This window comes from Agaricus bisporus (assembly GCF_000300575.1).
Source record: "Agaricus bisporus var. bisporus H97 unplaced genomic scaffold AGABI2scaffold_6, whole genome shotgun sequence".
In the NCBI taxonomy this organism is placed as follows: Eukaryota; Fungi; Basidiomycota; class Agaricomycetes; order Agaricales; family Agaricaceae; genus Agaricus; species Agaricus bisporus.
In genome coordinates, this window is record NW_006267369.1 from 1599006 (window position 1) to 1625129 (window position 26124).

General features: G+C 47.0%; 10 protein-coding genes across 10 annotated transcripts; 5 read left to right on the top strand and 5 right to left on the bottom strand.

Moving 5' to 3' along the window:
• Positions 1 to 336: 336 nt before the first annotated feature.
• AGABI2DRAFT_178953 (hypothetical protein) lies at positions 337 to 2513 on the top strand. Its single transcript, XM_006461988.1, has 6 exons — positions 337 to 1440; positions 1495 to 1584; positions 1635 to 1988; positions 2038 to 2142; positions 2204 to 2274; positions 2331 to 2513. The coding sequence occupies exons 1-6, from the start codon at positions 340 to 342 to the stop codon at positions 2377 to 2379; spliced, it is 1770 nt and encodes a 589-aa protein (XP_006462051.1). The 5' UTR covers positions 337 to 339; the 3' UTR covers positions 2380 to 2513.
• A 479-nt stretch (positions 2514 to 2992) lies between these two features.
• Positions 2993 to 3538, top strand: AGABI2DRAFT_193363 (hypothetical protein). The gene is made up of 2 exons (XM_006461989.1): positions 2993 to 3175; positions 3230 to 3538. The coding sequence occupies exons 1-2, from the start codon at positions 3115 to 3117 to the stop codon at positions 3499 to 3501; spliced, it is 333 nt and encodes a 110-aa protein (XP_006462052.1). The 5' UTR covers positions 2993 to 3114; the 3' UTR covers positions 3502 to 3538.
• Positions 3539 to 3712: 174 nt separating this feature from the next.
• Positions 3713 to 6892, bottom strand: AGABI2DRAFT_186109 (hypothetical protein). Its single transcript, XM_006461990.1, has 8 exons — positions 6447 to 6892; positions 5842 to 6388; positions 5271 to 5786; positions 4938 to 5218; positions 4756 to 4882; positions 4403 to 4698; positions 4093 to 4347; positions 3713 to 4035 (listed from the first exon to the last, which is right to left on the bottom strand). Exons 1-8 carry the CDS (start codon positions 6879 to 6881, stop codon positions 4000 to 4002), a joined length of 2493 nt encoding a protein of 830 aa, XP_006462053.1. The 5' UTR covers positions 6882 to 6892; the 3' UTR covers positions 3713 to 3999.
• A 97-nt stretch (positions 6893 to 6989) lies between these two features.
• Positions 6990 to 8450, top strand: AGABI2DRAFT_118915 (hypothetical protein; the record flags this gene model as incomplete). Its single annotated transcript, XM_006461991.1, has 4 exons — positions 6990 to 7242; positions 7301 to 7431; positions 7478 to 8338; positions 8388 to 8450. The coding sequence occupies 4 exons, from the start codon at positions 6990 to 6992 to the stop codon at positions 8448 to 8450; spliced, it is 1308 nt and encodes a 435-aa protein (XP_006462054.1).
• A 30-nt stretch (positions 8451 to 8480) lies between these two features.
• Positions 8481 to 10006, bottom strand: AGABI2DRAFT_186111 (hypothetical protein; the record flags this gene model as incomplete). Its single annotated transcript, XM_006461992.1, has 5 exons — positions 8481 to 8842; positions 8904 to 9048; positions 9097 to 9195; positions 9244 to 9382; positions 9434 to 10006. 5 exons carry the CDS (start codon positions 10004 to 10006, stop codon positions 8587 to 8589), a joined length of 1212 nt encoding a protein of 403 aa, XP_006462055.1. The 3' UTR covers positions 8481 to 8586.
• A 1076-nt stretch (positions 10007 to 11082) lies between these two features.
• Positions 11083 to 12685, top strand: AGABI2DRAFT_151641 (hypothetical protein; the record flags this gene model as incomplete). The annotated part of the gene is made up of 7 exons (XM_006461993.1): positions 11083 to 11182; positions 11237 to 11497; positions 11548 to 11924; positions 11974 to 12104; positions 12156 to 12319; positions 12374 to 12400; positions 12453 to 12685. 7 exons carry the CDS (start codon positions 11083 to 11085, stop codon positions 12683 to 12685), a joined length of 1293 nt encoding a protein of 430 aa, XP_006462056.1.
• An 836-nt stretch (positions 12686 to 13521) lies between these two features.
• Positions 13522 to 15541, bottom strand: AGABI2DRAFT_193366 (hypothetical protein). Its single transcript, XM_006461994.1, has 7 exons — positions 15378 to 15541; positions 15142 to 15245; positions 14818 to 15078; positions 14388 to 14764; positions 14209 to 14339; positions 13994 to 14157; positions 13522 to 13888 (listed from the first exon to the last, which is right to left on the bottom strand). The coding sequence occupies exons 2-7, from the start codon at positions 15239 to 15241 to the stop codon at positions 13629 to 13631; spliced, it is 1293 nt and encodes a 430-aa protein (XP_006462057.1). The 5' UTR covers positions 15242 to 15245; positions 15378 to 15541; the 3' UTR covers positions 13522 to 13628.
• A 1425-nt stretch (positions 15542 to 16966) lies between these two features.
• AGABI2DRAFT_206220 (hypothetical protein) lies at positions 16967 to 18223 on the top strand (the record flags this gene model as incomplete). Its single annotated transcript, XM_006461995.1, has 4 exons — positions 16967 to 17175; positions 17242 to 17362; positions 17417 to 17577; positions 17644 to 18223. The coding sequence occupies 4 exons, from the start codon at positions 16967 to 16969 to the stop codon at positions 18221 to 18223; spliced, it is 1071 nt and encodes a 356-aa protein (XP_006462058.1).
• AGABI2DRAFT_206221 (hypothetical protein) lies at positions 18201 to 21043 on the bottom strand. The gene is made up of 10 exons (XM_006461996.1): positions 20926 to 21043; positions 20576 to 20859; positions 20456 to 20525; positions 20208 to 20400; positions 20009 to 20153; positions 19858 to 19957; positions 19677 to 19799; positions 19369 to 19626; positions 18841 to 19314; positions 18201 to 18781 (listed from the first exon to the last, which is right to left on the bottom strand). The coding sequence occupies exons 1-10, from the start codon at positions 21031 to 21033 to the stop codon at positions 18515 to 18517; spliced, it is 2022 nt and encodes a 673-aa protein (XP_006462059.1). The 5' UTR covers positions 21034 to 21043; the 3' UTR covers positions 18201 to 18514.
• Positions 21044 to 22118: 1075 nt separating this feature from the next.
• On the bottom strand, positions 22119 to 26108 carry AGABI2DRAFT_193369 (hypothetical protein). The gene is made up of 16 exons (XM_006461997.1): positions 25979 to 26108; positions 25876 to 25917; positions 25628 to 25824; positions 25280 to 25577; positions 25079 to 25226; positions 24842 to 25027; positions 24566 to 24782; positions 24374 to 24514; positions 24269 to 24316; positions 23907 to 24213; positions 23769 to 23846; positions 23576 to 23710; positions 23448 to 23516; positions 23267 to 23396; positions 23006 to 23213; positions 22119 to 22957 (listed from the first exon to the last, which is right to left on the bottom strand). The coding sequence occupies exons 7-16, from the start codon at positions 24595 to 24597 to the stop codon at positions 22741 to 22743; spliced, it is 1365 nt and encodes a 454-aa protein (XP_006462060.1). The 5' UTR covers positions 24598 to 24782; positions 24842 to 25027; positions 25079 to 25226; positions 25280 to 25577; positions 25628 to 25824; positions 25876 to 25917; positions 25979 to 26108; the 3' UTR covers positions 22119 to 22740.
• Positions 26109 to 26124: the final 16 nt, after the last annotated feature.

The following is a 26124-nucleotide window of genomic DNA, read 5'->3' on the forward strand; positions in this document are numbered from 1 at the left end:
AGTTTCAATGAGTCGATTGAAAGCCTTTTGATAGGGGCCTGGTCGCTGACGCCATTTCTATTCAACGTGGCAATGTCTACAGCTACACTCGCACCGTGTTCTTCCTCTCGCCAAATGCTTCTCTTGGAGAAAAATGAGACCGTCGTGGCCTCCGCTCATGGCTAACAGTGAACATGAGCTTCAATATAGAGGATTCTCAACCAATACTCTGTTATGACGATGGCTGACAGAACTCGACAGGATCGTAACAGTCTGGGTCAAACGGGCTAGTCCCAGCTCCTGCCTCCTTTCCTTTGTCTGGTTTTATTCCCTCTCCATCTGTGCTTTTCGCAGAAGATCATGTCGTTCGCATCATACGTCTGGGTCTCGCTTTTCTTTCTCCAGAATCACATATTCCGGACCCTCAAAAAACTTACTGGCATTCTAAACTTCTCCTTGTATATCGCCTACGCCGTCCCCTTAGTTGCGAGATCCTTCTCATCAGTCCTATCTTCAGTTGTGACGGTGGTCCAAGCGGTCATAGCCTTGTTTGTGCGAACAACGCTTCTTAACTTCGGCTCTTATATATTCGGACAATGTTTCGAATTCATTTGGAAACCCGTTTCCCACTTCCAAGATCTTTGGGGCCAAATCTTCATCCATAATTGCGTACTTGCTCCTGATGTTGCCATTCATTCAATGCTACATTTCCTTCGACCTCGACTTATCGGTTTTCTTGCTTGGACTTTAGTTTGTAACACCTTGCTCGGTCAGCGGATTAATTCGCTTCTTCGAGCCCTACAAGAATCCGAGTTTCAGTCATCTAACTTTTCCGGGACACCAGAGCGTCGCATCACTCCTCGCTTGGATCATTCGAGAATAATCAAGGGGCGTAAATGGACCAGACAAGCGACGAGAAGTACTCTCGTGGACGACCAGAAGACCAAGCTCGAAGAGCTTCATCCTCTCCTCTTTGATGTCTATTCACGCCATTTCTACACACCGCCAACCAAACCTGGAAGATTATCGTCCAGAAACTTTCATTCCAGCTCCCCCTGTCCCACTAGGGCTTGGTTATTGTCTCAAATTACTCCAACATTGACGACGCCTACCTCGCCGAGCTCTTCCAGCAACTTATTTGATGATAATACCCTTATCGCTGAAAATGCACAACTTTCCGTCGGCTACGGTCCACTGTCCTCTTTCGATCTCACTGACCCATTCTTGGAAGACCTCGTTCTCAATGAGGAAATCGGCAAGGGAGCTTACGGTCGCATATATCGCGGCACAGGCCAAGGCGGGATAGTCTTTGCTGTCAAGATTATGACGAGGGATGCAACTCACAGTCAGGATGCTGCAATCCAAAGGGAGATTGACGCAATGGAACGAGCCAGTTCTTCGAAGTGGGTAGCGAAGTTGAGCCACTGGCAATACTCAGACAAGTACGTTATGCTTGCCATGGTCAGTCGCGAGAGTCAAAATTTCGTCCCGCTGCTTAACGGAAAGAGAATTTAGTCGCACTTCCCCGCTGGGAACATCTATGATTTTGCCAAATCCCAGCAACCTTTTCTTCCGGAACTGGCCATATTTTGGGCCGCAGAGATAGTAAGCATTCCTCATTCTCATTTGGACTTCTGATACCACGTACGATTCAGCTTGTCGGCTTACACTCGTTGCATGTACTTGGCATCGTCCATCGTGATATCAAACCCGAGAATATTATGCTTAGTGCCTCCGGCCAGGTCAAAATTATCGACTTCGGCCTCGCTAAGCTTTTCAATCATGACGCCGTCTCTAGAGAACATTGGCCGTTGTTTCATAGTCTGAGACGATGCGGGGGCGATCTGTTCCCTCTGATATGGGCTTTAGAGACTAATCCTCATACGACGAATGAACCCTTCGGAACACAAGGTTTCACTCCTCCAGAAGTCTGGCAAGGTAAGAATTATAGTTACGGCGTTGATTATTTTGCAATGGGTTGTGTCCTTTACGAGCTTCTGACCGGCAAGGTGCGCGATTCACTACCACCCATGAGGAGAGCGCCAATCCTTGTGCTAGCTTCCATTCGTGTACGACCCTAACACAGGCAACTACGATACCATGTCGATCCTTGTCGACCCTGATTACGCCTTGTCTGAAGATCAACATGACTTCCTGAAGAAGGTAGCATCCTTGGAGGCTTATACAGATCCGCTTGCTGAGAGTTACTTTTCACACCCCCTAGGCTCTCCTGCCAAACCCTGTTTTACGGCCCAGCGTTTCCCACATGAAGAAGCACTCTTTGTTCAAACATATGTGAGTTGGTATATTTTCAGCTACGTAAGACGCTATCCTGATGATGCTTTCCTCAGTGATTGGATAGCACTTTCTCGAGGCAAATTGAAACCTCCGGTGTTATGAGTTCTCAATCACAATATGGTCTCTTTATACCTACGGATAATTAAAGTCGTTTGTTGATGCTACCAAAGTACCCCTGCCATGTTCATTCTAGAGATCTTCATCTGTGGTTATATCACTCTCATCCATATGCTCGGCTTTATTGTGGGTGAAGAGGGAAGTAGAAGACAAAGGTTTTCATGTCTCGTGTATATATCGTTTATTCTCTTTTCAGAACTGAATTGGGAATCAACGCCGACACGAAGTGACACGGTACGACAGCTCGGGGCTTCTTTCAAACCAACAATGGTCTCGTTCAATAGGACATCTGGAAGGAGGTGCAGTATATACAAAGTGAAAGGGCAAATGGAAACAAGACGGATTTCTTTTACAAGTCCGCTTTCCGAATATAGAGGATCCTTTGTGGGCGTGATGTTGTCCTTGCTTCCTTTTTAAGACCAACGTATGTCCCTCATCTCCGTTCTTCTCGAATCCTTTGTAGGACCTTTGTATGCTTAAATAATGAAGTATTTTAGGTACAACAGCGACCCTCAAGTTCTTTGGAAATATATTTTAAGAACAATGCCACTATCGGTATAAATGAGTGGAATATACTCTGATTCTCACCAATCCGAGTCCTCTTCAAATTACAGCGCCCTGCTGTCTATCACTATAGGCCTCTTCTCCAAGCCTTCCACTTCCGCGGCTCCTCATACACATCCATCCTCCCAATCCAACTCTCGTGATTATAATATCAAGATGTTGAACAATGGTTCTTTCGCTGTCGCCCTCGTGAGACGCCAGGTTATGGTCGTCCAAGGTAGCTCGTCTTTCATTTTGTTTCCGAACTCTTAGCTGATGATCTTGGTGACAGCCGCACGTACACACAATAAGGGCGATAAATACGTCGATGTCCAGACTTACTCGTCTTTCGGTGAACGAATGTTCCTCGCATCCGAAACCGCCAGCGCACGTATTGCTGCTTCGGACATCTTGAGCATCCTTGATGCACCAACATCGAACGTGGAATCCTCGCACGGAATCATTGAACTTCCGCATCCGGCTTTCTCAGAGTACACCAAGTACTCTGAGCGTCAGCAGAAAAGATTTGAGGATATGTGGTGTGCTTGGGCTGCTAAACATTGAAAAATGCCCTGATTGCTCGGCCGGCCTTATTGCTTCTACCTTTCTCTTTCTTCCCAAGATAAAATTATGACTCATCTCCTTATACCCTTTCTCTCAATCTCTCTTTCCATCCATACTTTGTAGCGATAGCTTTCACTCCGATATATCTTCTGTATTTTTAACACCGAGTTTGTAGCTTGCCCGGACGTGTTTATGTATTATATGACTCGAAGCACTATGATAAATTGTTTTTCAATATAAGAAATGAAGGATCCACAGCCTATAAACAATGTATGTTTGCGAATACATAGCATACAACATCACTAATATAAATAAGCTGTACGGTAAAGGGATTGGGGATGACACCGGGGGAGGGAGATATTGTACAAGATGGTTTCTTAAATACGAAAAAGGCACAGATGAAAAAAGCCAAAGAGATTTGCCCACCGAGAAAAGCCTGGCAATAAACGAGAGTAATAGCCACGAGAAACGTAATATAGATGATGGATAAACTTGCTATCATGCTGCTGCTGCTGCTGTAGGATCCCGGAAGATCTGTCAAAAAATGGTCAATCATGAGCTGAGCCGAAGTAAATTCAAAGGACAGCCTACTTTGATATCCCAGATGTCCCCGACCTTTTCTTCGACGACTTCTTCCGCAGCCATTGTTGACTCATCTTCTTCTTTCACCGATGACTCTAGTTTCAGTCCTTGTTCATTGGCCAGATGCAACAAACAAATGAAACAGAAACTGGTGCTGATCTCGTCCATTTTGTCTTTCGGGTATGTCTTCTGTAGCCCAGTAATCACCTGGCTAAATTGCCGGGCTTCCGATGGATCTGTGAGTGCTGTATCCAAGTCTATATCCTTTTTCGCGGTATTAGTCCTCCATAATGGCGCGAAAAACTGAATTCAGAAATACCATTTCGTCCTCGTCACTTCCTTCACCGGCGATTTCTTTCTTGTGCGGTACAACAATGTCTAAGCCTTTCCAAATATTATCTTTCAACTTTCTCACATCAACCCTCTTTGCCCGTTTTGCATAATTGAAAGTCGCTGGACGGACGCGTTTCTTCGGGTTCTGCGTGAGCAAGTCTTCATCGTCATCATCTTGTGGAGGACCATCGCCATCGTCTTCGAAACCGGGTCCAAATCCTCCTCCATCGTCATAGTCATCCTGGAAGAATTGGGTATTGAAGGGTACGTTGCCACTTCCACCTAAAATGCAAGCGTGAGCCTTGGATGGCAAAGGAAAGGATGAAGCATTGTAAAAACCTTCGTCGCCATCATCATCCTCTCTCCGGCCGTTTGCTTGATGGGCAGCTGCTTGAGCCCAGAAGTTGACATCAACTTCACCATCGCCGTCTTCGTTGATTTTAACCCTCCGTCCGCGCATTCGAAGCTGAATAACAGACGTTTGAGGCCCAGGCACAAGTGAACGAAAAGAAGACACGAACCTCAAACTTGGGTTTCAAAAACAGCCTCACGAGTTGCCGACTTGAAAAGTGCATATCATCAGGCAGGCGATGATCACTCTTTTTCTCTGGTGCCTTTTTCTTACCCTTCTTGGCTACGGCACCAGTACCCGGTAGATTGATACTTTGATTTTTACCAACAGGAGCAAAGAGTTCTTTACTGAGCTGCTTGAGATCTTTTTCGAGCGGTTTAAAGAAGTCAATTGTAGAGGCCTCCTTCTTTTCCTTCTTCCTTGTCTTTGTGGCAGTGCTGTCTCCTTCGGCTGTATAAAGCGAGTCAGTAACGAGCCTCGATGGAGCAGGTAAAGCGCAAACGTTTCTTTATGGCGGTTCGCACCTTCCAGTGCTCTGGCCCAGCCCAATTCTTCATGAAGTTTTTATCAAAATAGTCCAGGGCTCCGTTTTCATCAGCATCAGCCATGGCCATGACTAGATCCCGTTGATTCGGTGCCTTACGCGGATCGAAAGGGACAAATGGACCAGTCGCCGGACCATCGCCCTCTCCCTCGGCTTCGCCAATCTGACCAGGAGATGCACTATTTCCTGCGTAATCATCACCCCCCATACCGCCTCCAAAGTCGTCATTGACGGCATCCGGTCCACTAAAGAAGTCCTCCATTGGGGCAACGTTATCCCCAAAGCCGGCGCCGTCCGTGTCATACGCAGGAAGACCAAAATCGTTGCCGTCATCGTCGTCATCGTTGCCCTCTCCAATATTATCGAGGAATGGAGCATTGAGAAAAGAGAACGAGTTTCCAGCAAATTCAAACCCTGAGAGTGAGGGTGTGATTTCTTTGTTTTCGATTGTCGGTAAGTCTGGTAGAAAATGGACTGCATATGAACGGGTGAGAGAAAGTTGCTAGCAAGATGGCGGAAAAAGACGTACGCAACGATTTGATACTGACTTCTGAATGCGGTTCCTCCGCTTTTTCGTCGTCATCCTCCATCTTTCGCTTTGAGTCTCCTGCATCGAAGATGATTCTGAGGGCGTCATCTCCTGAGCCCAGACTGAGGTGATTCATGAGCAAGCCAGAAGCACCTCCTTCGTCAAAGTCAGCACATGTTTTCTTGAACAGAGGATCGACATGAAACTCGAGATCAAGTTTCTTGGATTTGAGCTGATCAGGGTCTTTTACGAGGGTGGCGGCTGATCTGTGTGCCCTTTTCTTTTTCGCCTGTGTTGGATCTGCATCCGGATTATCAGAATTGTCATCGTCGTCATCATCTCGACCGTGGTTGGCGAGGCTCCCGAGAAGCTTTCCTGTTTCAGTGCCAACACTATCGACGCGACTGGTCCAGATTTTTACACATCCGTCGAGCGTACATGAGGCACGCTGAAAATTGATAGAATTATCGCTGCTGTTTCGCAAAAGCGACATGTCATGGAAATAGTCGATGAGGGCAAAGTTCCATGAATTGGTGGCGTTGATTTTCTGTACAGGTGCGAGTTTGAGATAAACAGTCGCAGAAAGAGTCTGAGAACAGCCGTACGTTGTCTGTAGCCATCTTCATCCACTCCTCAAAATTTGAGCTCATGATGTCGGGTGGAACGTTCATTTCCGCTGGTGGCTCCACAGTGTTGATTTGCTGTTTCTGTCTGCTTGGTCTTGAGGATTCGGCGTGCTCCTGGTCGGCGACTCCATCCGCAGCAGGCCCGCCCATAGCGAGGTCGTCGATGACTGTCAATTTGGTACTCTTGCGTCTGCGACGCTTTTCTGCGGCGTCGTCGTTGAGACTGACGGATTTGAGAGGGACGCGGGAGGGGTCTGTGCCCGAGAAGCTGCCATCGTCAGGGTGATGGGCCTCGCTGAGGCGTTTCTTGATGGTTGTTCGTTGTGGTCTGGGAGTGTCCTGGTCGTCGTCGTCGTCTGAGTCGGTTTTGTAGACGGGCTCTTCCTGGACTCGGACTCGGCGCGCTGCAGGCATTTCTGCGAGAGACAAAGGAGGTTGTGCACGTGATCGCAATGCGCGACGCGTTCAGCGTGACAGTCACGCGTCGCGGTGTTATGAGTGATGTCCTCCCACCAAAGCCCGATGGAGGCTCTCTGGGCCCAGCTCCTCAGAAAAGACACCGTCAACGTCCCCAACGCTCCTGCTGGCCCAGTCGACCGAAATGCAACCTCCGCCCGCATTCTGCTCTATGACACCCAGGCCCGTCTCGAGCAGTTTTCATCCAGGGCTGATACCATGCTCAAGGAAATGTCCGACGCAAACCACCAGCTGAAAACAGTTGGGATGCTCTTCGAAAAGGACCGGGAATCTCAGAGTAGTGATATGATCGACCTGGGTTTGGCTTTCGAGGGATTGTATACTGGCGAGGCGCAATACTGACGCGCGCTGGGTAGTCAATAGATGCCAAACAGAGATCCTCAAAGCCATCGGCAAACCTGCCCAGCAGCCTGAGTTTCTTGCGTTTCAAGAAAAGCTGGAACTTCGTGTTGAAGGCCTTAACCAGCGACTAGACGCTCTTCAGATGGTATTCCCCTGGCTACCGAGACAACTGTCGCTTATGCTCCTGTCAGTTCAATCAGACTCACTCTCAAGCCCTCGAAACGCACTCGCAGACCCTGAAGAGTATACAGGATCAACAAAACGCCCTGCTCGCCGCTATTTTACCTCTCCTCACATTGGTTCAGTCGATTTTTCCACAAATAGAAAAGATGAAAGAACAGATTCAAGAGGTCAAACTTGAATCGACCTCGGCTTGGGCGGCTTTTCGAAAAGATTTCGCCTTTTTGGCTATACAGCAGCAGCAGTCTCACACTCAAGCTACTCATAAAAGACAACTCTCTATCCAATCTGCCGCCAGCTCACCCATCGTAAGAAAAAAAATACGTACAGAATCACTTGTTTCGCGATCTTCTACAACGCATGAAAGTAAAGGTAAACCAGCTGTCCTTACACATCTGGTAATACCTGGAAAATCAGACGCGCAAAACATCGACCATGCTCCAGATCTCACTTACCGCCCCCCATCCACCACACCACAGTCTGATGCAGTACAGAGTACCCATAATACCCCCATGCACCCGATACGTTCCGACAGCATCGAACGATCTTCGCGTCTTCAAGTCCCTTCCAGCCGCACTTTGGTCGCGCAAACATCCATACCATCCTTTGTAAACACCCGCTCCGGGAGCCGAAGAATTTCCACCAATTCTTGGCACGATTCTAAAACACCACTATCGAATAAACATAGCCCTCAATGTCCTACTTCGATGCCACCTCCACGCTCTGCGACCAAGGTTCAGGGACCTACTACATCATACAGCACTGCAAGCAGTGTTCCTCCACCCAATTCCTGGCGTCTGATGACCTCCAATCAGGCTCCGTTTCGTGCAGCAACAATTCTGTCGAAATATAATAATCAAAATCCGCCATCTGTTAGTTACCATCTTATTCGTTATAGGCGCATATACTAATTAGCAACAGCGGGACGGAAGAAGGTTTATTCCCTTGGACGATGATGACGACGATGACGACGATGTGCCTTGATCCACGCTTGTCAATGGTGCTAATAGTTACTGACGTCCAAAAATACTGTATTCTAATACATTTGCCAATTTTCATCCCGCATTTCGAAGCTTCCAAGCAGACTCGATTAACCATAAATGATTGACAGCAAGGTCCGTTAAATCATCGTGGCCGAACTCTCGACAACGTGCCCGAACCAAATCTCTGCGCCGGGTTTTGCTGCTCCTAGCCTTTCTCCGATTTTTTCAAGATGTATTCCTCTCTCTTCCAACATTATCCATAAATCTCGCTCTGCCTCGTCTCGTTCTTTGTAACCCAAGATAATTATTGGAGGTTCTCGCAGCTTAACAAGTTTTGATACAGTTTGCAAGAGTGCAGGGAATGAAGACGTGTTGTAGGTGACGTCTGACATTCTGTCATGGAAAAAAACAATCGCACGAGTTGGATTTTGAATGAAGAATATATAAGGCGTACAGGATTACATCGAGTCTTTCTAGAGACCTGATACTCGAGGGAAGCTCCTCGTCCTCCCAGTCCAAAATCGCAGCTTCAGGGATATTATAGGAATACAGGGAAACATTCGAATCAATGTTCTGCTTCAGCAAAGGGATAGCACTCTCTGCGCTCTTGATTAAGTCTAGCTCTTAGAGTGGTTGATAACCCTCACCAAGGTCCGTAGCAAATATTTCATCGTTCTTATGCTCGGCCGTGCTAAATTGAGCACGTAGAGAAGCAATCGTCAAAGAGACTATACCCGTCCCAGCACCTGGAGAACGTTTAAAAACTACGCGCTACAACAATGAGACTCACGAACCTAGTTCGACCATATTTCGAGTCTCTTGAGAAAATAAAGCATCCCATACAATGTCGAGGGAACGATTTCTTTTGTTTTTATCAAGCTGCTGGAAATCAACGAGCCAAGAACCGAGGCCTATGCCGCTATCCCAGATTTTCTGAAATGGGACATCATTCGTTAAACAATTTACTGTAGGATGCCGACTTACTTTGTCCAAATCAAAAGAGGTTTGCTCTGTGATTTTCAGTTCTCTTGTGGGAGTAAACCCGTGTGTGATTTCTTCGGCGCTCGGGGAAAGGCTGGAGATTAGATACATGCGCTCAATTTTTTCTTGTTTCTTCGCATTTCCCTTGAGTCCTTTGGCTGAAAAAAGGATCGGCATAGAGATAACGGGTAGCACTACGTTTCCAACTGCAGGACTACGCATGTCAACCGTATAATTGGGCCGTAGAGGTGTAGTGCCGGCAGATGGAGAAAGGATGAGCTGCCATCGCTGTCCTTCTCGCACTCCGGGAGGCACCGGAACAGGAATCTCTTTGTACGCTGAGATATTTCGATACGTAGTGAGCTTCGCTGGTTTTGTGGTTTTCAAGCCAACTGTTGCATTGGATGTCATTGCTGGGTTTGCTTGTGGATAAGGCATCCAAGAGTAAAAAATGTCTTGGGAGGCTTCATAAGGTTCAGTTCGCAGGTCATTGGAGATTTGTGGGGTTATAAGTATTGTTCCGAGTGGTGCTGCTTGTATAGGAGGCGGGCGAAGGAAAGAGATGTAGAAGAACATTTAAACAAGCAAACGAATACAACTGGAAATAAAATTAGATCATGATGTTGGCTACAAGCGCAAACCTAGAGGTTGTATTTGCCGATTTTTATAGCAACATGTAGTATGAACCGATGCGCAAAGACTGCCTTATTAACGGTGAGAGTGGTCCCGCTGAGCCGTGTCCATTCCGAGTCACTGTAATTAATACGTGGACTTCTTTAGGGCTCGAAAGTACATTTTTACCCGACAAATCTTGGCATCGTGATTGCTCGACGAGTGGATGGGAAGCTGCTAGTTTCGACATGTACTAGCCATACAGCTCCATGATCATCTTTAGTTATCGAAGCATCTGAAGGACTATGCCTCATGATAAGAACCGGTCAGTGCCGAAGATGAACTTCTCAACGGACCTTGTGTGTGTATGAAATTCCATTTCTGCACAGCCTTCCCACTCCTTTCTCTCATCGCAACATATGCTAAAGAACACGAGCCTCGGGAATGCGTTAAATAGCTCATTATTCGTAATCATGGGCGTCTCTCAAGCTCTGCATTCCCTGCAATGCTTCGCTTGCATTATCTGACTTGCATAGTTGTATTTTTCCTGTTCGGGGACGTATTTTCCGGTCTTGTGAACACTCGAGCTAGCACGAGAGCATTTCCTGACCTCTACGAGGCCTCCGTGGAAGAGCTTCAAGAGGGACTAGATGCTGGGACATTTACCAGTGTCGACCTCGTTACGGTCGGTTTTCCCCAAGTTCACTCAGAGTCGTTTCAAAGCTAAAGGCTAAAATATAGGCGTACTTTGCTCGTATAGATGAAGTCAATCTTAAGGGTCCAGCATTGCGTGCAGTGCTCGAATTGAATCCTATGGCTCTAACTCAAGCTGCTGACTTGGATCGTGAGCGGAGGGCAACAGGCAAACGGGGCCACCTGCATGGAATTCCTATACTGCTCAAAGTAAGCGACCTTGGTCCGTAGCTACGTGAGTCGTATATCTGAATCGGCTTGTAGGACAATATTGCCACGGTTGCTTCAGAAGGTGCGCGCCTACGGAAATACGATGATTGTCCGTAAAAATTCAGTATGGAATAGGCATGAACACGACTGCGGGTTCTTTCAGTCTCCTTGGTTCTATTGTTCCAGATGACGCTGGAGTGGTCAAGCGGCTTAGGCGAGCGGGCGCTATCATACTTGGTGGGTATGACCTCAAATTTCTTGAGAATAAGGAAGCTCATCCTCTGAAAATAGGCAAAGCAAATCTATCGGAGTGGGCACATTTCCGAGGCAATTTGCCTTCTGGTTGGTCTGGACGCGGTCTCCAGTGCACGAATGCATATTTCCCAAATGCCGACCCTTGCGGCTCATCGTCTGGTTCGGGTGTTGGTGCATCTATTGGGCTTGCAGCTGTTACACTTGGAACAGAGACAGATGGAAGTATTACATGTCCTTCCAGTAATAATAATCTAGCGGGAATCAAGCCGACCGTTGGATTGACCTCTCGGGCAGGAGGTAAGATAATACAAAATTACTTAGGAGCAAAACAATTGAAATACATCTAGTCATACCAATCTCCGCACACCAAGATACTATTGGGCCTATGACGAGATCGATCGCTGATGCCGCCATTGTGTTATCCGTGATTGCGGGAAAGGACCCAAACGACAATTTCACCCTCGCTCAACCCGACCGAGTTCCTGATTATACCCGGGCGCTGAGGAAGGATGCTCTGAGAGGAAAGCGAATTGGGGTCCCTCGACACGTATTCCTGAATAACTCAATATCTGGCGATGATCCTTCAATAAATGTTGCCTTTGAACAAGCCCTTAACGTTATCCGTAGACTCGGTGCGACAGTGGTGGATCCTGCAGACATCCCTTCTGCCGAAGAGATTGTCAGGTCGAATAATGAAACCGTCGTTCTTGACACAGAGTTCAAAGTAATCGTCTGCAACTTATTATCTCTTTTCTGGTCTAACATTTGTCAAGGTTCAACTGAACCAATGGTTTGAGTCTCTCATCGAAAATCCGTCCGGAGTCCGCAGCCTTGCAGATCTCATTCAATTCAATGACGATAATCCTGACCTTGAAGAGCCACCTCAATTCACAGACCAATCACAGTATGTTTCTTTCAATGGAATTTCGTATGTATTGTTTACAGTGATACATAGGCTCATCGAGGCACAACGTACACAAGGTTTCGATGATACCTATTTTACTGCACTCGCCTTCAACGAGGAACTCGGAGCGACACGGGGCATTGATGCCGCTCTCCAGCGCCATAAGCTTGACGCATTAGTTCTTCCGGCTACAGGGTTCACTACCGTACCGGCAGGTAAGCTGCTTTCTTATTATCATTGTAATGAATAGAGTCCGAACATGCACCTAGCCATTGTTGGATACCCGATCGTTACTGGTGCGCATGAATAACCTTCTCATTTCGACTCGAATTTACCTAAACACCACAGTTCCTCTTGGTTTCTTCCCGGACAATGTTCCAATCGGACGCGCTGGGCCTAATCTCGTTTACCCTGCACCAGGTGTTCCGTTCGGACTTTCGTTCTTTGGAACTGCATTTTCTGAATTCGACTTGATCGGTTTCGGCTATGCATATGAACAAGCGACAAAGACTCGGTTGACGAGAAGGGCCTTCCCAGATGCTATTCCTAAGACTCAATTGGAAGATGTTGTCCGGAATTAGTTACATACCACTTCTTGAGCACATCTATTAGATGTAGCGTAGTTGAAATGATTGTGAGAGTGAACATGTAAAGAACGGCATAGTATCTCTTCGAATAAACCAATATTCCTAGTATCAGTGACCAGAGGTTCGGTCACCCCCATATGCTGAAATCCCTCCTCTCAATCACAATTCATATTACACAACATGGTTTGCAAAGTTCATATCATGCTATATACTATCCGGTTCTTTCGAGTGAACACGCCCTTGAAGGGGGTTGAGTCTTGAATTTGGAAGGTGTCGTGCTTGTCACCATCGGAGTACAAACGTATTGAATCAGATCCCAGGCCTCCCAACATTGGCAGCCAAGGGGAAAAAATGCGAATCCTAGGAGCCTGGATTGGAAACGGGAGACGACGAAGAAACCGAAAGTGAGAGAAAATTGTTAAAGATGTCCATGCGAGACAGTGGACTAGCCGACAGCCTGCCCATTCAAAGCTTATGGAAATACCTGGGAACCGCCGCACCAGTTACTATCTATCGTGTTTAGAAATTGAACAAACGGCCTTGATATGCACCGATAGCGTCTCTCACCTCCCTGTACGGATTATTTATCGTCATAGACGGGATTGAATTTGCTATGCACTTAGCTGACCTTGACAATGTCTGATACGGTGGAAGCAGTGGGATGATGACTCCGCCTTCGCTAGATGGATGAGAGTCGAAGTGATTGTTACACAGCATACATGATCCCGGAGACGTTGAATACGGGGCATCATTGTGATACACGACTCACTTAAAACGCACCTCGAGCTCTATCATCATCCGTCTTATGATCCTGGTTTAACCTTCGCTTCGGAGTATTGGTTTATTCGAAGATGCTATACCGTTCTTTACATCTTCACACCCATGATCATTTCAACTACGCTACATCTAATAGATGTACTCAAGAAGTGATATGTAACTAATTCCGGACAACGTCTTTCAATTGAGTCTTAGGAATGGCATCTGGGAAGGCCCTTCTCGCCAACCGAGTCTTTGTCGCTTGTTCATACGCATAGCCAAAACCGATCAAGTCGAATTCAGAAAATGCAGTTCCAAAGAACGAAAGTCCGAACGGAACACCTGGTGCAGGGTAAACGAGATTAGGCCCAGCACGTCCAATTGGAACATTGTCCGGGAAGAAACCAAGAGGAACTGTGGTGGTTAAGTAGATTCGAGTCGAAATGAGAAGATAATCATGCGCACCAGTAACGATTGGGTATCCTACAAGGGCTAGATGCATATTCGGACTTCGTTCATTACGATGATAATGAGAGAGTAGCTTACCTGCCGGACCGGCAGTAAATCCTGTAGCCGGAAGAACTAATGCGTCAAGCTTATGGCGTTTAAGAGCGGCATCGATGCCCCGCGTCGCCCCGAGATCTTCGTCGAAGGCGAGTGCAGCAAAATAGGCATCATCGAAACCCTGCGTAGCCTCTACTTCGATGAGTCTATGTACCACTGTAAGCAATACATACAAAATCCGACTGACAGAAACATACTGAGATTGATCTGTGAATTGAGGTGGCTCTTCAAGGTCAGGGTTAAGGTCATTGAATTGAATGAGATCAGCAAGGCTGCGAACTCCGGACGGATTTTTGATAAGAGACTCAAACCATTGGTTTAGTTGAACCTAGAGAAATATCAGACCAGAAAGAGGTGCTAAGAGGCAAATGATTACTTTAAACTCGGTGTTAAGAACGATAGTTTCATTGTTCGACCCGATAATTTCTTCGGCAGAAGGGATATTGGCAGGATCTACCACTGTCGCACCGAGTTTACGAATAACGTCAAGGGCTTGTTCAAAGGCAGCAATCATTGAAGGATCATCGCCAGATATCGAACTATTCAGGAATACATGTCGAGGGACCCCAATTCGTTTTCCTTTCAGAGCATTCTTTCTCAACGCCCGGGTATAATCAGGAACCCGATCGGGTTGAGCAAGGGTGAAGTTGTCGTTTGGGTCCTTTCCCGCAATCACGGATAACACAATGGCAGCATCAGCGATCGACCTCGTCATAGGCCCAACAGTGTCATGGTGTGCGGAGATTGGTATGACTAGAAGTATTTCAGTTCTTTTGCTCCTGGCAAGTAATCTCAAAATTTCTTACCTCCTGCCCGAGAGGTCAATCCAACGGTCGGCTTGATACCCGCTAGGTTATTATGACTGGAAGGACATGTAATACTTCCATCTGTTTCTGTTCCGAGCGTAACAGCTGCAAGACCAATAGATGCACCAACACCCGAACCAGAGGATGAGCCGCAAGGGTCGGCATTTGGGAAATATGCATTCGTGCACTGGAGGCCGCGCCCAGACCAACCAGACGGTATTTTACCTCGGTAATGTGCCCACTCTGACATATTTGCTTTGCCTATTTCAAAAGGTGAGCTTCCTTACAAGGATGTGTCTCAAGGAATATGGGGTCACGCCTCACCAAGTATGATAGCTCCCGCTCTCCTAAGCCGCTTGACCACACCAGCGTCACCTGGAACGATCGAACCAAGGAGGCTGAAAGAACCCGCAGTCGTGTTCATGCCTATTTTGTGCTGAATATTGACGGACAATCATCATAATTCCATAGGCGCGCACCTTCTGAAGCATCGGTAGCAATATTGTCCTACAAGCCGATTCAGATATACAACGCACGTAGCTACGGACCAAGATCGCTTACTTTGAGCAGTATAGGAATTCCATGCAGGTGGCCCCGTTTGCCTGTTGCCCTCCGCTCACGATCCAATTCAGCAGCTTGAGATAGAGCCATAGGATTCAATTCGAGCACTGCACGCAATGCTGGACCCTTTAGATTGACTTCATCTATACGAGCAAAGTACGCCTATATTTTAGCCTTTAGCTTTGAAACGACTCTGAGTAAACTTGGGGGGAACTGACCTTGACGAGGTCGACGCTGGTAAATATCCCAGCATCTAGTCCCTCTTGAAGCTCTTCCACAGAGGCCTCGTAGAGGTCAGGAAATGTCCCCGTGCCAGCTTGAGTGCTCGCAAGACAGGCAAGTACGTCCCCGAACAGGAAAAATACAACTATGTAAGTCAGATAATGCAAACGAAGCATTACAGGGAATGCAGAACTTGAGAGACGCCCACTGGCATGATTACAAAAATGGGCTATTTATGCCCTGTACGGCGACTCCGATTTCATAGTCGGTCGAATTTTGAAATCGACAGTTTCCGTCTCACTGCAAGACTTGGCAGGAACCGTTTATCCAACGGTTTCTCAACCCTGGTCACACATGTTACACAAACCCAGGTGGCGTGCATAAGCAGTGGCGTAGAGGAGATAAGATACTGTGATAGCAGGATGATCAGGGGAATTAGGCAGATGCAAGTCAATATATAGTGCGAAGGGAGGTATACTTAACAAAAGGTGTGATAGCGCGCGATGCGCCTCTCAAGGGCTGCAATATCTGTGTGACAGACCAGTCTCAAAAGCGCCAAACACGCTACACGGCCAGTGATTATATTGGGTTCAACTCAAGTTGACGGGACTCCGTCTTGAACTTGAGTTTAACTTGGCACTACGCCAGGTTTGTGGACACGCGTTCAACTTGAGATTTGTGATCTTGAGTCCAACTTTGATTTAGGAGTCGCGATATAACGGGTTGGTTCACAGGAATATCTTTTCGACATGAGATAATAAAATACCAGTTTTGTCATCCATTATCGACTGTCACTAGGAGACCTGACTTTTCTGTTTCACGGATACCGGCATGTTGAAAGTAGTGTAGACGTTCGTTACAACGCATTCCATAAGTGATGAGCGAGTCGGGAACATCCTCGCCGTTCGATGACATGGGGCATGGTATTAGTCATGATTATCGTACTGCGATTGGACCCATACCCCTTTTTAGCAATGTATTTCATCGATGGTGCTCGGGACCCATTACATGACGTATGTATGATAGAATTTCAGGGAGAGATGGGCTAATTAGCACCTGTCATAATTCTACTAATTGCCTTTTACACCGTCGGGCCTCTTATATCAAGCAGTTCAAATTCTCTCATGCATAATAACTGGCAGGAGTACCCCTGTCTTCGTAGCTCCGCTATCCTGTCTGGGGTATATACACTGTTGGTCTAGCAGACACCCTCAGCTATATTCCCGAATCGTTCGACTTGGAACATACACCAGCAGCAATTCAGGGTCGCGCCGTCTGCTTGTCATGAGATCATATGTAACTTACCCGCAATCACAAGTCACAAGCACCGGAAGGCAGTTCTTCAGGGTACCAATCCCTCTTCATCATGGCCAAAACCAAAGTCTATACTGCATCTCTACCCCCCGATGGCCTATACAAGAAGGACCCTTTGCCTCCGCTTACTGAGAGGGAGAGAAAGACATATACCGAGGTTTCTCGGCACTTCTTAAAGGGTGATTATAAGATACCCGGAACTCCGAATGGGGAGCTTAGTGAAGATGAGAAGTTTTGGCTGTCGTATGAGTGCATTCTCCGGTCTGTCTTCCAATAATTGCCACAGAATGTCTATTCTGACTTTTATCCTTGCCACTTCCTCACCAGGTTTTTACGAGGGTCAAGGTGGAAGGCGCTTGATACAATCCAGAGGCTCGAAGCTACTCTCAAGTGGCGTAGAGACTTCGGACTTTATACTCGAGTGAATGCCAGTCTAGTCGAGAAAGAAGTGAGTCTTATAATATGCAGTTGACCAGGACCACAGATTCAGGCGCATTATCAGGCAGTCACCGGAAATCTACTTTTACTGGGACATGACACTCAGGGGCGTCCAGCTTTCTATCTAATCCCGAACCGTCAAAGTACGACTGGAGACATTAAACACATCCAGTCTGCTATCTTCATGCTTGAACGCTGTATTGACCTGATGCCTCCAGGCGTAGAGTGCGTTACTCGGCCCCTCTTCCCTGTTTTTATCCCCCAGATTAACACGTTAGACCACAATCGTAGGACCCTTGATTTTCTCATTACATTCACCCCTCAGTCTTCCCAACCTCCATTCTCATTCACCCGTACGCTGTTAAGCACGTTACAAACGCACTATCCCGAACGACTAGCCTTCGCATCAATAACCAACCCTCCACTCATGCTCAACATCATGATCAAATTTGTCCTAACCTTCATCGACCCCATAACTCGTGCAAAGTGTAAATTCGACCCAAAAGAACTACTAAGAGACAGAATATTCAAACCTGAAGGACTAATGAAGAAATGGTGGGGTGGAGGGTTGGATTTCGAGTTTGAACATGAGAGATATTGGCCTGAATTGATCGAACTGACAGAAGCACGAACGGCGAAGTGGAAAGAGAGATGGAGAGAATTGGGTGGACGTGTTGGGATTAGAGAATGGCTGTATAAGAGGCCATCCGGAGTTGAGAGGGAATCTGTAGATATGAGGAATGGCAAGAACGGAGATTTGACTGCGAGCCTTTCCCACCAAAACACAGCTGCTGTATCTCCGGCTTCTAGTGATGAAGATTGCAACGACCATAAACTGCTTTCCCCTTGGGTTCTCGTCGACGAACCTTAGTAACTATGTACTGGAGTCAGTAATGCGCGACTGACATCTCTTGCGTTTCTCTTTTTTGGTATATCTCCGGATTATTGGATATTTATTTAACCCATGTATCGTGTCTGTACTATAGTATATTTATAGGGTGGCTTTGGCCGCGCAGGCCATCCGGGGTAGCAATAATGATAACTTGGCATCCAACGCTTGATGATCCTTGTCCCTGTCGTGGTGCGCCCTCACGGTGCAGGGTATCATGGGCCAGGTCGAGAACCAAGAGCAAAAAGGAACCACACCACTTCGACCACTAAATCATCGTGTACTCATTCTGAGTAAATCACTGTCTCTCTCCCCAACTCCATTCACATGGCCCGAACCACCACCCCCAACCATACCCGCGACTGTCTTCTGCATATCCGTCCACTCCGACTCTCTAGGGATGGCCATATCTCCAATATCGTAAATGTATAATTTGCCATCGCTCCCACCAAGTGCAGCTCGTCGTCCTTCTTTGCGATCCCACTGAATCTTGTTAATTGCTTTCAGGCCGGTGCCAACAGTCGTGGATACCACCGGGACCTACAACAAACATATCAACAAAATGGACAGGCGTAAGGGCTCGAGAATGAATAACATACTTCAGTATCCATATTCAGATTCCACAAGTCAAATTTGGCGGATCCATCTACACTAGCCCAAATAGCTGGATGGCTTGGATGCCACTTGACATCATAGACATAATCGTCTGCTTCTTCGAATGAATAGATAGGGGGCACCAAGTGATTTGATGTAGAGGGTTTCGCCAAGCTCTTCGCTCGCCATAATTTCACTGTCCAATCCACCGAACATGTTAAGAACAGATCAGAGAAATCTACGGGGCCCACTAAGGGATGGAAATGCAGGCCCATAACAGGCCCCGCATGGCCTTTGTACACGTCATACTGGTTAAGACCAGCTTTCGCTCCAGCACGGTCGTATCGATTCGCTTGATAGACGTTTCCTTCCTCCGTTCCGACCCAGAAAGTTGTAGTCTCATTATCTGGAAAGTCGAGCGTTGTGATTGCGACTTCGCCGGTTTTGTTGTGGCCACTGTGCACAAGTTCTAGGGTTTCCTGAAGACATCATGAGATTCGTAATTGTGAAGCTACAATTTTATAGGTATATACCTGAGGCTGCGCAAGCATGTCGACCAGCCAACTACAAACCGTTCCATCTGTACTGCTGGTAATTAGGTTATGGGCATTCTGTGTGCCCACCATGTGCATGGCATATACAGGGTGTGTATGGCCGGCAGCTGATAGTGGTGTTTTTAGGACTGGTAAATGTTTTGCGCGCGTATCCCACAGCAGAATTTGGCCAGAATAAGTGCCACCGAAGATTAGGTTTGAATGAAATGGTGAGAATGTGACTGAAAGAACGTCTGACTGGGTAGCCATGAATGCTGTCACTGCGAAACATGCTGAAGCACACGCACTTGTGAGTGAAAGATGAATTCCGGTCGTTCGAGGAGGTGAATGTTCCAGACAGCAACAATACCGTCCGGCTCATTGAGCGCTGCAGAGTTCTTGTTATACGAAGCGACGCTCAGTTCGGGATACTGAATTGCAGGTGTGAGATGAACTGAATCCATAGTAGTAAGAAGAAGTGAACTTTACTTTGGGTGACCAGTCAATATCAGTTATTGATCGGTTTTTGACATATCGCTCGTCGGAAAATTCGCATACTTTCTTGACGCGCTTTCCTTCAGAATCGTCCCTGTAAAACGTTATCGTTGACGGCGCCAAGGCAGATCAAACATGCACTCACCCTCCCGATTCAGCGCCGATGGTATAATCGCGTATATAGTCATAATTATCGTTCAACGCTCTTTGGAGGATTTTCGACGACTGTTCCACAAAGTCCAAAAAATCTGGCGCGGAGAATATGCTGGCACGTTCTTCCTCGGAAAGCTCTAAACATTTTGTTCATATGACAAGACATGGCGGAATATCGATGGGAGACTTGCCTCTGATCTCTTGCTCGATTTCTTGGTCCAGTTTCACACTCTCCTCCTCGAGTTCCTTCTCTCGCGCCACGCGCTCTGCCTCTACTTCCTTTTCTCGTAGTATCCGCTGTCTTATTTCATCCTCCATATCCTGCAAGTTGGTGCCTGTTTCTTCAACATTTGTTTGCACTTCCTTGTTGTATATCACGCGCTCCTGCAAGTCCATTATAGAGTACAGTATACGTCGTTATTCTGTTGCTTAAACCCACCTTCTGCGGCAGCTCGAACAACTCCTGTTCGACGTCGACGAGATCCATCATAGAACGGGGATATACTTCTCTAAATTCAAAATAGTCAGGCATATGCAACGTTGCACGAAAGTATTCAACCTTTCGACAACATGGTCGGTGCCCGAACTCGCCGTCAACTGGACAGCATTTATGCCTCGATCAGACGTGAGATCGCTCTGTCTGCTAGTCGTTCGTGGAGGGGGTACGCCAAGGCCTGCACTTCCAGACAATAGTGCAGAATGGCCAAGAGCCGGGGTGCCTGGTATAGATGAGGAAGGGGTGAAATCGCCAACCGAGTCGGGGCCTCCTCGTTTGTTTGTGCTCCGTGTGAGTATATCAACCAGTTCCAATACATCTTCTTTGCGCGGCGAGGGGCCGACAATCTACGAGACACAGAGAATGAGAGACTGAATTAAGAATGTTATGATGAAGGATAGCGTTTTCCATACTTCCTGGCGTTTCTCAGCCTCAGCTTTTTGGCGTTCTGCGCGGGCCTTGCGGAGCTCATTGAGCTTTGCCTTTTTAGCCTCGATTTCTGCTCGTCGTTTGTCAGACATAAGGAGTTGCGGTTAGAAGACGGAGGGGAGACTGTTTGCATCTGTTGCCTGGCATCTCCCACCATGAAGGGCAGCAGTCGCAAGGCCGAAATCGCACAAAAATACGCCCAGCCGCTCCCTGTCGTCCTTTCCAAATCGCGTATATACTCTCTCCTCTCCTTCCTCGGCCTCTCTTTGACTCGGATCGACAACCCCCACTGCGAGGGCGTCTTTGACCCACACACTCGTTCAGTCTGGGTGTCCAGATCCGACGATGTCGTACTCTTGTGGCGACGTGGGTTCTTCGGGAAAGGTGATCTGTCAAGAAGTGAGCCGAGTTGGCATACTCGTCGTCTCAAATCCAATGCAAAACGTGTGCAAAAATAATGAACGCTCTCTTCTCGTTTGATTTTGACATTTTTCTTTGTATGTGCCTCGGGGATGTAGAAATGACATCGGAAGAGATAACAGCAAAACGAAGAGCAGAACGCAAACAATTCAAGGCAGATCGTGCAAAAGCCATTGCAGCTGTCGCAGAAGAAGCAGAGCTCATTTTCGCTACCGAAGGTCGAGTGATCGCACCTGCTTTGTCTGGACCTGCAATTCCATCGGCCGCCACATGGAAACCATCACCTCAAGCACCTCCAGAGGATCCACCGCCCGTTGAACAAGATCTTGCACCAAGTGACAACGAAGACGCATTAGAGGACGACTTGGTAGACGTCGAACACCTCCAACTCACTCTCCAGGAAGCATTCTTTCTCTGCTGGACGCTCGACTGTCTAACTATCCTCGATCCACACACGTCCGAACCCATGTCTCTTGAGCAAATATGGACTTCCTTCCAACTTGTTCATCTACCCCCCTTTATCTCCTCGTTAACTCCCTCCACTACAACACCGTTACAATTCGACAGTCCATTCCTGATTAATTACATAGTCTATCATCATTACCGTTCTCTCGGTTGGGTCGTCAAAGGTGGCATCAAATTCTGCGTAGATTATCTCTTATACAAACGCGGACCTGTCTTTGCTCATGCAGAGTATGTCCATCCCTATTCACCTTTCCATTATTGTCATAGTCTCATGTTCCATAGGTTCGCGTTGGTCGTATGCCCGGTTTACGAAGATCCCGGAGATCAGATTCAGTCTACCCTAGATCTCGAAAATTCTTCCCCATTCCCTTGGTCGTGGCTAAGCACAATAAATCGCGTCAATTCTCAAGTCCAAAAAGTAAAAGTTCTAGTTTTCTCTGTGGAGCGATTGATAACCAAGACCACTCTAGACTCTTGTCCTTGTCTATGTCACTATTCCCGCCAAAAGCCGTCTTTCGCTTGACATTCTCAACACACCTGCCTGCCTTGCCCATTACTCCATCCACGAAGTCATCCTCCGTCGATTCATACCTGCCCGCATGCGCAATTGATATTCTAACCGCTGATTCTAATTCTTTTATTTTTATTATTAACCAACAAGCACCTACATGTGTACAATACACATTCATGAAAAACGTAGTGGTGATCCTAACTTATGTAAAGGAGTAGACGAGGTACCCAAGAAGTAATCAGCCAACATAAGTCATGACTTCCTCCTCCTACACACTCGTCGCTACCACCTCCACATTCAAACCAACGTGGTGGTGGGGCCAGCAGTACAGACATAAACGGCCGGAGTATAGGTGGAATAACGAAAAACGGGAGATGATGATGATGTGCAGAAAGAGAGCACCTTATATTGCACCTTTGATTCCAACCTTGCGATATTTGTTTTCGTAGACTTGCATTAATCCATGAGATGCCGCTTTGCAATCAAAAATCTTGTCGTTGTCGGTAACATTGGCGTTCACGAAGAATGCACACGAATGATCCGTAAGGAACGTCCGAGTGGCTTCCAGTGAATCAAAGGCAAGCTCATTTTGAATAATTTTCAGCGGAAGTGTCCTGTACCTACAGAAGCATTAGAACGAGATACTGGTCGACATAATAAAAACATACGCTTTTGAGATGGTTATAAAAGCTCGAACACGTTCTCGATCGATAAAGTGATCCATGATGTATGCACCCATATTGGGTGCCGCGAGATATAACGCAAAGAGTGAATGATAGTTGCCCAAAGCAATAGCTCGTTGAACGGCCAACGCATGTTTAACAGCTTCATCCATTTTCTGTTTCGAAGTTAGCTGACCTACATATAAATTTAACTCTGCATCATATCATCGTTAGTTACTATCTCTTCCGATGCATCGTATCAATTACCGCTTCGGTTTCGGCCATGGAGCAGCATAAGAATTCGATAGGCTGTAAACTCCTCGACTTTGCCTGGGATACCAAGATCATACAAAGCTTTCAGGGTAGCTTGGCACTGGTTGCACTCCACCATGTCGCTCTGTTACTTACTATTCAGCCGTCCCTAAAGCAGCGACTTACCCCGACTCACAGTTTCGAGAGCCATGCGAGCGTGAATCTCATATACTTGGACGGTAAACTCATTTTTAATTCTCTGAACCTGCAAGAGTAAGCTAAGCTAAAACACACGCTCGATGAGAAAGAATATTCATTACGCACTGTGAGATCCTGTCGCAAGCTCTTGAACTGGCTGCAGATCCAGTTATATGGAGCTTTTGCTCTCCAACGTTTCTTGAGCTCCCCAAGAGTTACTTGGAGAACGGCGTATGGCCGTATTGTCTCTGGCCTTGGGTCCTAATTAGAGGGTGGTCCATCAAATAAGAGACGGTGATAAAAGGGATATGTCACGTACACTGGTTAAGCGCAAGTAGTCTTTAAAAGTATCTGTACAAGTTCCGACGATTGTATGTCTATCCCAATCAAGCACATTCTGCCAAAGTAGCGAATTGCATTATATGCCACCCGTACGACCGTGCTGATAACAACTTACGGGGTCAGCCTCGGGTTCATCAGGAGGGGTACTTCGATTCGAAGAGAGTGTAGTCGCTCTCCCATTTCCGTACGAATATCCATTACCGTTATTCGAAGGTACTTTGCCTGGCGCCAGCTTCAAGCTTTTCATCCTCTCCAACTCATGCTCCCGCTGAAATCTCTCAGCTCTCCGATTTAGTGCAAGTTGGTCATTGTAATCAAGAACTGATGAAGAATGTGAACCTGTCGAAACTTGTGCATGTTGTGCCAACTTTAATGCTTTCTTCGCTTTCTTGCTTAACGGAGGTTGATTGTTCTCAGATAGACTAAGAAAATATTAGAACTTCACAATCAAAAGGAAACGAGAGAGAAGATGCCCACTTTTTGCGTTTAAGGTTACTAAAATTCAATGCAGGTTTAGGAGCAAGGCTGCGTCGCAGGAACCATGAATATACAACGTGGTAGCAGGCGAATCAGAAAAATAACCTTTTCAAATGGACTGCTTCCCAGTCTGTCGTCCAGAGGGTATGAGCGGCGAAAGCGTCAGCGATTACCTGTCTTAATTCAGCTTGAGCTTCTGTTCTGTTTGCATCAGTCATCTGCCCGAGGCATCTTGCGACCCATTCTCTGCAGGTCGGTGAGGCGGATTCATCAGAGAGATGCTTACCGCAGACTCACTTAAGCTGTGGAGGCCAGGATTCACTGGACATGGCGGTATAAGTTTGAATGGTATCAGGGAGAGTACTATGTAGCAGTAGAAGGGTAGAGGATGACAAGCAAGGTCGTGGGAAACACTCTACACGCTTATTGGTAAACACAGCAAAACACTCAATTACTATATATGTAATCTTATAAAAGCAGGGTCTAGTCTAATGAGCTTTCGGAGGGTTGTAGACTGCGAATTCAACCAACGTCAAACCAATACTTATCCAACCAGATGATGCAAGTACTCACAAATTTTCCTGTTCTTGATGACACCCCACTTGAATCGTTTCACGTAGAGAGATAGGCAGAAAAGAGTGGAGAAAAGAATGACAGCCTTAATACCATACTGTTTTCTCAAATCATGCTCGGGTTCAGCAGCCCAGTTGAGGAATGTGACGACATCCTTGGCCATTTGCGAAGTGGTGGCAGGTGTACCTGTTAAGTATTAGCGTTTGAAGTAATCTTGGGATAAGGGGAAAAACACACCATCCTCATATTCGACTAAACCATCGAATAGTACCCGGGCCATGGAAATAGCACCGCCAGGGAAATACGGGTTGTAGTTCATACCTTCACGGATCTCAACACCAGCAGGAGGGTCGATGTATCCAGTCAGAAGTGAGAAGATATAGTCCTAGAAAAATAAAATCAACATAGAACATGAAGGAGAAAACAATGACTACGTACAGCACCACCATGACGAGCTTTGACGATTAAACTCAAGTCTGGAGGAAGGGCACCGGCATTGCCTGCACGAGCAGCCTCCTCATTGGGATAGGGCGCAGGCATATAGTCCGCTAGTTTACCAGGACGCTTGAACATTTCACCCTCTGCATCAGGTCCATCATCGTACTCGACCTCTTCCGCCATGACACGGGCCTCATCTGCAGTGTGTGATACACCGACTAGGTTTCGCCACGCAATACGGTCTAGGGAATGGCATGCAGCGCAAACTTCGCGGTACACCTGGTAGCCACGACGAATACTAAAATTAATGAGCGTTACGAGCTGAACGGCGGAAAGGATCGGACTCGCCTGGTGTGGTCGAATGAATCGAAGGGACCACTGTGAGACCAAGGATATGCGGCAGGATGTAAACCTTCGTCACTGAGGTGACCTGCATGCACTTCACCGACGAATGGGAGGGTGCCGTAGAGATGGGTATACCAGGCTATCGAGCCAACAGTAAAAAGGGACACGGACGCGAGAGTTGCGCGCGAATTTGCCAACGACTATGGAGAATTTCAGGCCATCGATATTCCAGATATTTCATGGGCACACACCTCAAATGCGGAGGGCGACGCTTTCGTCGAAGCAAAGCGAACCTGGAGAGCGTGACAGCAGGTTGGTCGATCCAGTCAAGTCCGTTAAAAGGTGAATACACACCGAACCAGCGCGCGAGCCAGAGAAAAGGGAGGAGGCACGGGACCCGCTAAAATTTGCGGCGTTCTTGAAGGCTCCTGCAGTCAGCCTCGAGAGCATTTCCGATTCAGCCTTTCAGGTTTTTTGGGAGGAGGGGAGCGTTGTCACGC